This window comes from Manihot esculenta, chromosome 9, assembly GCF_001659605.2.
Source record: "Manihot esculenta cultivar AM560-2 chromosome 9, M.esculenta_v8, whole genome shotgun sequence".
Lineage (NCBI taxonomy): Eukaryota > Viridiplantae > Streptophyta > Magnoliopsida > Malpighiales > Euphorbiaceae > Manihot > Manihot esculenta.
In genome coordinates, this window is record NC_035169.2 from 23,115,416 (window position 1) to 23,123,219 (window position 7,804).

Below are 7,804 nucleotides of genomic sequence, written 5' to 3' on the forward strand. Positions count from 1 at the left end.
GGTACTTGGGTATTGCTGAAAGTGTCTCCAATGAAAGGAGTGGTTCGTTTTGGGAAGAAGGGTAAATTAGCTCCACGGTACATTGGACCCTTTGAGGTGTTGCAGAGGATCGGAAATGTGTCGTATAAGCTGGATTTACCTGCTTCTATGGAGAGAATTCACCCGGTATTTCATGTTTCTATGCTACGACAGTTTGTGTCAGATCCGAATCAGGTTCTAAATGAGCCTGAGGTGGAGATTCATACAGATCTCACCTATATAGAGCAGCCAGTGCGGATTTTGGACACGCAGATCAGACAGCTAAGGAACAAGGAGATTCCGATGGTGAAAGTTCTGTGGAACCACCATAACCTAGAAGAGTGCACGTGGGAGACGCGGGAGTCTATGCTCCAGCAGTATCCATATTTGTTTTAAGGTTAGTTTCCTCCTTGTGTTTTGTTTTTATTATTTTAGGAACATCCGAGGACGAATGTTCTTAAGGAGGGGAGAATGTAATACCCGGCTAGAGTCCGGCACCGGAATTCCTGTTGTCTGGTGGAATCCGGGGTGTCAGAATTCTAAAAAGGGTAGGATTTATGTTTTACTAGGTGTTATGATGTGTTTAAATGTTTGAAGGTTAAGGGAAGTGCGTGTTGAGTTGAAATGACCTAAGGCAGTTGAGCCAAGTTCGGCCGCCGAAAGTAAGTTCGGCCGCCGAAAGTGTTTGGCTTCCGAAGGGAAGTTCGGCCCCCGAACGTTGCATGGTCTTGCATGTGATTGGGCAGCCGACGATGAGTTGGCCAGCCAAGCTGAGTCATGGCTTTTGACAGATGTTGGCCTCAGATTCTTGCCATGAATTAGCCACGTTTTCTATGACTCATCTGCAAGTGTTTTGAGCAGCTCATGCAGGAGTTTGCTCATTCACCAAGGTTTGAATGGTTTGAAGCAAAAAGCTAAGTTTGTGAGAATTTGAGAGTTTGAGGAGAGTTGGTTCGTTTTTCTTGTTCAGAGTATTCATCTTCGTGTTACAGGAGGTAAGTGATGCTCTTGAACATGTTTTTAAGTTTTCTGAAGGTTTTATGGAAGTTAAGGGAGAGAGATGCATGTTTAAGTGAGAAGTAGTGTTTTTGATGAGTTATGCATGTATATATGTTTCTGTGTTATGTTCGTTTTGTTGTTTGGGGTTATTAGCTAGGTTTGGACCCCTGTGATCATATACATGAGTATATGTATGGTGAGGAGGTGACGTTTGCATGGTTTCAGAAGTTGAAGGAAAGAAGGAGATGGTTTGCCGTTGAAACTGAGTTCTGGATGAACTCAGGTTCGACAGCCGAAAGTTCATTCGGCCGCCGAACCTCTTGCATGGTAGCCTAGGCTGCCACAGCTTGCCCCCGAGTGTTTTTGCATGTTCGGCTCTGTTTGGGGGATTCGGCCGCCGAAGGTGCTTGAGTTTCGTCTCTGGAGAGGACATTCGGCCGCCGAACCTGCCGCCGAAAGTGTTCTGTCCAGCTTTTCTTTTGCATGCTTTGCATGGCTAGTTAAGTGAGTTTCAGGGGATTCTTGGGGAGTTTAATAGAGGTATGGATAAGTTAGTTTGGTCCCTCATTTGAGTCCATCTGTATAGGGACAGACCAGAGGAACCAGAGAGAGCAGCAGTGAGTCCTGCTCCAGAGTTTCAGAGCCTGCAGAGTCAGTCAGTCCAGATAGCCAGAGGTGAGTGGAACTAAACTTATGACTTTTAATTGAATCACAAACTGCTTTTTAGCATATCTCATGCATCATGTTTATGCCATAGGTTGTTTACATTAGTATTCACGAATATGTTGCATTGCATTGTTATTTGATGATGTGAGTAAATGCTGAATGATCCAATAGTCACAGACAGGAAGACCAGGAGCCTTTGACTACGCCCTGGCACGTATAGCAAAGACCAGGAGCCTTTGACTACGCCCTGGCAGGTATATAGCAAAGTCCAGGAGCCTTTGACTACGCCCTGGCAATGGTAAGTTCACAGGTGTTATATACACATATACATATATGACAGGAAGACCAGGTGCTCGATTCTACGCCCTGGCACAGAGTTACTGAGACTATGTGGTGACAGGTTTACTCTTGATGTGGCTTGTCTGTGATATGATGCATTTCATGAGATCATATTTTACTGAGATATTTTACTATTCTACTCACTGGGCTATAGAGCTCATCCCACTCCCTTAACCCCAGTTTTGCAGGTTCAGTGTACAGTGTACAGGGACAGTCCAGCAGAGTACAGGAAAAGTAAAGAGATCTGTAATAGCTTAGAGTGGACATGTAATTAAAGAGATGTAATAGTTGTTGCTTGACTTAGTGATGTATATTTTGTACATGATCTGTATATGTATATATGTTTTTCTGTATGTGAAAACCAGGCTTAACAGGTATGAGTGAACCCATCTAGAGCAAGCTCTAGTCAGGGATACAGAGTACAGAGTACATGAGTACAGAGTACAGAGATAGTGCATGCACAGGTTAAGCCTTGGTTCAGCAAAGAGTTTTATTTTCACAGAAAATGTATGATCATGTATAAGGTTTACAGGTACACAGAGAGTATAGCAGGCTTGCTACGGGTTCTGGCGGCCTTAAGCCGACCTGAATCCTAGCGCCGGTGACGGTCCTTTTTGGGGTCGTTACAATTCTGGTACGGAAATAGGGTGTAAAAGACCAGATGGAACTTGATGCTCAGCCTTTACCTGCTAACAAATCAGACATTTAGCCACAAATTCAACTATATCTTTCTTCATACCTGGCCACCAATAATGCAATTTCAAATCTTGATACATTTTAGTGCTACCAGGATGCATAGCATATGAACTATTGTGTGCTTCCTCCAGAATGTTCTTCCTCAGGTCATCGACATTAGGTACACATATTCTGCCTTCATAATACAAATAGCCATCATCTCGAACCACATGTTTCTGCTTCTTCCCCTCTTGGACTTGCCTTATCCACAATGCTATTTCGGTATTCCCTTTCTGTGCTTCCTGGACTTGTTGAAGTAGATTGGGTCTAAGTTTTAGTTCTGCTATGATAGCCCCATCATTGGCTAAAGATAGACGAGCATTCAAAGCTCTTAGAGCAGCAAATGATTTCCTGCTAAGTGCATCTGCTACCAGATTGGCCTTACCTGGATGATAGTCAATAATGCAGTCATAATCCTTAAGCAACTCTAACCATCTTCTCTGTCTCAAGTTAAGCTCCTTTTGTGTGGGCAAATACTTTAAAATTTTATGATCTGTATAGATATAACATTTTTCTCCATACAAGTAATGCCTCCATATCTTTAATGTAAAGACTATGGCTGCTAACTCTTAATCATGGGTAGGGTAGTTCTTCTCATGTGGCTTTAATTGTCTTGAAGCATAATCAACTACCTTCCCCTCTTGCATGAGTACACAACCTAGCCCATTATGTGAGACATCACTGTAGATCACAAAATCTTTACCCGATTCTGGCTGTATAAGGACAGGTGCCTCTGTAAGCATCTTTTTAAGCTTTTCAAAACTCTTATGACATTTGTCATCCCAGTCATATTTAACATTCTTGTGCAGCAATTTAGTCAATGGGGCAGCAATGATTGAAAATCCCTTTACAAACCGACTATAGTATCCAGCCAAACCTAGAAAATTTCTAATCTCTTCTACATTCTTAGGTGGTTTCCATTCAAGGATAGCTTCTATCTTTTTAGGGTCTACTCTGATTCCTTCAGCTGACACAACATGTCCAAGAAAGGATATATCATTTAGCCAAAACTCACATTTACTAAGCTTGGCATAAAGTTGTTTCTCTCTCAGAGTCTGTAATACTATCCTCAAATGTTGATCATGTTCTTCTTTAGTCTTTGAGTATATTAAGATATCATCTATGAACACTACTAAAAACTGATCCAGGTAGGGATGAAAAATGCGGTTCATCAAGTCCATGAAAGCTGCAGGAGCATTAGTTAACCCAAAAGGCATAACAAGAAATTCATAGTGTCCATATCGGGTTCTAAAAGCAGTTTTAGAGACATCTGATTCTTTTATCTTCAATTGATGATAACCCGATCTCAAATCAATTTTAGAAAAGACACTTGCTCCTTTTAGCTGATCAAACAAGTCATCTATTCGGGGCAAAGGGTATTTATTTTTAATTGTCACCTTATTTAGTTGCCTGTAATCTATACACAACCTTAGTGTCCCATCATTCTTTTTTACAAACAATACAGGTGCGCCCCAAGGTGAGATACTAGGTCGTATGAAACCCTTGTCAAGCAATTCTTGTAATTGTATTTTTAACTCTTTTAGTTCAGTAGGTGCCATCCTATAAGGAACAATAGAGATAGGTGCAGTGCCTGGTATAACATCTATGGCAAATTCCACCTCTCTCTCTGGTGGTAACCTAGGAAGATCATCAGGAAAAACATCAGAGAAATCACACACTGTGGATATGTCACGCATACTTGGATTCTCCTTTTTGGTTTCAAGTGCACATACTAGGTAGGCTTCACAACCCTTGCTGATTAATCTCCTAGCTGTAGTGGCCGATATAATATTAGACAGGTAATCTGATCTCTCCCCTACAACTACCACATCATGATCTGCAAGTGTTTTTAATATAATTCTTTTTGATCTACAATCTACTATTACCCGATGCTTAGATAACCAGTCCATGCCAAGGATTACATCAAATTCTCTAAAGGGTAATTCTATCAAATCACCATGGAAAGTCTGACCATGGATGGATATAGGACAATCCCTATATACTTTACTCACTATCACACTATGACCAAGGGGGTTGGTTACTATTATATCTTGGTTTAGAGAATCTGCCTGTAATTTCCCCTCATTGATAATGGGTAAACATATGTATGAATGTGTTGATCCTGGGTCTATTAATGCATGCACAGGTTTATCAAAGATTGAGAATGTACCAACAATCACATCTGGGGAGTCTCTGTCCTCCTTAGCACTGATGGCATAGGCTCTAGCAGGTGTTCTGAAGTTTGGTCTATCTACTATTTCAGACATCCTCTGACTGGCTGAAGCTGCCCCTGTTTGATTACCTCTACCCCTTCCTCTTCCTCTAGATCCAGCAGGAATAGGCCTTTCTATTGGTGGTGCTGATGATACCTGTCCCCTAGGACAGTCTCTCATAAGATGCTCAGTGGATCCACACCTGAAGCATGCCCCTGTTAGTTTTCTGCAGGGTCCCAAATGCCTTCTACCACAGTGCTCACATATAGGGTATTATCCCCTGCCTTCGCCTCCTGAACTGGCTACAGCAGTACTAGTTTGCTGCCCAAACCTCCCTGCAAAACTCTGTGCCGGTCCCTGCCTTTGTCTCTGAACTTGACTCTGCCCTGATGGCTGGGCACCCCTTTGTCTCTTGATAGGTGCTTGAGAGGCTGAGGATTGCCCCTGTATCTAGGTTTGCCCTCTTTTCTGCTACCCTTTCTGTCTGCAGCTCTATTCTTCTTCTTTTATCTTTTCTATATTTAATGCTGCATTTACCAGAGTAGAGAACTCTCTTGGGCTGCCAAAAGCACCCTAATGTCATTATGCAAACCCTGCTCAAATTTCTTACATCTAGCTTCTTCTGTAGGCACCATTTCCCGGGCATACTTACTCAATCTGATGAAATCTTTTTCATACTCGCTAACAGTCATCCTGACCTGTCTCAAATACATGAACTCTTTTCTCTTTTCATCTAGATACAAATCTCCAATATACTTCTTCCGAAACTCAGCCAGAAAGAATTTCCAAGTCCGCTGCTCAGGTTCCACTGTTTGTGACGTGGTGTCCCACCAGTGATAGGCCTCTTCTTGTAACAAAGCAACTGCACAAGGCACACTGTCTAGTGGTGTGCACTGAAGCTGCTGTAACACTCTCTCTGTACATGCAAAATAATAATAATAATAAAAACCTCTTTTATTAATAACCAAAACGACATACAAAAATGTCCAAGATAATGGCCTAGGGCATATACACTAACAAATTGCAAGGTAATATATTGTTGGTTTGAATAATTTTAAGTCCGTAATTGCTTGGATTGTTCAAACATAAGAACTCTTGGTGTAGAAACTAAGGACATTGTATGATCTAGCAACATCTCCATGCGTTTGGGTAGCTAGGATTGGATCTCTCTATTTCTTAATGCAATTGACAATTGTTTTGATGCCTAAGGCCCAAGGACGCTCTTTGGCAACTTGTTGATTAGTTATTTATTAGAGGACGTTCCCTAATTAATTTAATCTGAAGGAGAGACATGGTGGTGAGAAGCGTCTTCCACTTCCATAACTAATCTATTGAATCAATCTAAAGAACATAAGTTTCAATAATCAATCCCAACAACTGAAGTGGATCCAAATCTTCAACTAGACCTTTCTCATATTTGATTTCTCTTTATTTTTACTATTCAATTTACTTTATTGCTCATCTCATTAGTTTAGCTGAATCAATTTGAAACCCCCCCCCTTTTACTTACACTTTTATTTTATTTGCTTTCAGTTTATTTGCTCTCAGTGTGTTCTCTTGGTCTTGATAAGGAAGATTGGTAAGTTTTCAATTCCCCGTGGATTCGATCCTTTCACCACTATCTGTAGTAGTAATATTGTTGATAACTGAAAATGTTATTTTTGACCGGTTTCGACAACCGTGAGTCAGCATGCATTTGGAGGATTCAATAGTCAGCCTAGACATACATTTGGAGGATTCAATGAACAACCAAGACATAATCCCTACCTTAACACATACAATCCAGGTTAGGGAGATCATCTGAACTACGGCTATGCTGAGGCTAACAACTACCAAAATTATCAAGGATATCAAGCCCAACCAGTACCTCCAAGTTCCAATACTAGTCTTGATGAGATGGTAAAGACTTTGCAAAGCCTCCAATAGCAGATGGATCAAATGGCCACCTCAATGAGCCAGCTTAAGTCTCAATGGGAGTTGCCATCGCAAACAGAGGTGAATCCCGGACACAATGTAAGTGCAATAATGTTAAGAAGTGAGGAAGAGCTTCAAGATGCCAAGGCTGATGATGAAAGTTCACAAGTACAAGAACAAGCTGCTGAAGAAAAACAGACAGAAAACTATTTGTCCAAACAAACTGGTCAAACATAACCTATTGATAGTTTAGATATCATTAATTGTTTGAACCAAAAAGTTTTTGATATAAATCAAGATGATATGCTAAACAATTATTCTTGCAGGGAGGCTAGCCAAAAAGATGAAGAAAGCTAGAAAGAGCCAAAACTGAAAGGAACAGCCTGCTGCATCCAATAGATGGACTGCAATCTTGCGCAGAAAGAGGGAAGTCCAGTCGCGCACCTCTGCAGCTCCAATCGCAGAACAGTCCCTCCAGCGTTCCAATGCAAACAGGTCTTGCGCAGAAGGAGGAAGCTGAATCCAGCTCATTCAGACAGCCAACGCAAACAGCCCATGCGCACATGGAACAAATGGAATTCCCACAAGCCGAAACGCCCACTTCAGAAGAACTAATCGCAGACCACTCTTCTGAAGGCTCTGAAACACATCACCAAGCTGCAGAGATGGCTGAAAACGTGGCACAACCTGCTGACCACAATGAACATGCTATCCGTGAGGAAATAATACAACAAAATCCAGCTATGAGAGCTCCAATGCCAAGAGAAAGAACCATGAGAGAATTAGCAGCACCTATAGGTGATCAAGCACCTCTTTGCATCACTGATCCACCTCTGACAGTTCCCTTTGAACTGAAAACAGGTTTGATTCATCTTCTTCCTAAATTTAGAGGTTTAGAAAATGAAAATCCACACAAGCAC

At 41.5% G+C, this 7,804-nt stretch overlaps 1 protein-coding gene across 1 annotated transcript; it reads right to left on the reverse strand.

Annotated features, from left to right (window-relative positions):
* Positions 1-2,711: 2,711 nt before the first annotated feature.
* On the reverse strand, positions 2,712-7,449 carry LOC110608278. Its single transcript, XM_021747491.2, has 4 exons — positions 7,329-7,449; positions 5,508-5,886; positions 3,416-5,172; positions 2,712-3,142 (listed from the first exon to the last, which is right to left on the reverse strand). The coding sequence occupies exons 1-4, from the start codon at positions 7,447-7,449 to the stop codon at positions 2,712-2,714; spliced, it is 2,688 nt and encodes an 895-aa protein (XP_021603183.2).
* Between the last annotated feature and the right edge of the window lie 355 nt (positions 7,450-7,804).

Coding starts and splice junctions, on each gene's coding strand:
- LOC110608278 (XM_021747491.2), bottom strand. CDS start 7,449: ATGTGCGCATGGGCTGTTTGCGTTGGCTGTCTGAATGAGCTGGATTCA. Junction 5,887..7,328: donor CTGCGATTGGAGCTGCAGAG/GTGCGCGACTGG, acceptor TTGCATGTACAG/AGAGAGTGTTACAGCAGCTT. Junction 5,173..5,507: donor CAAGAGAGTTCTCTACTCTG/GTAAATGCAGCA, acceptor GGCATGCTTCAG/GTGTGGATCCACTGAGCATC.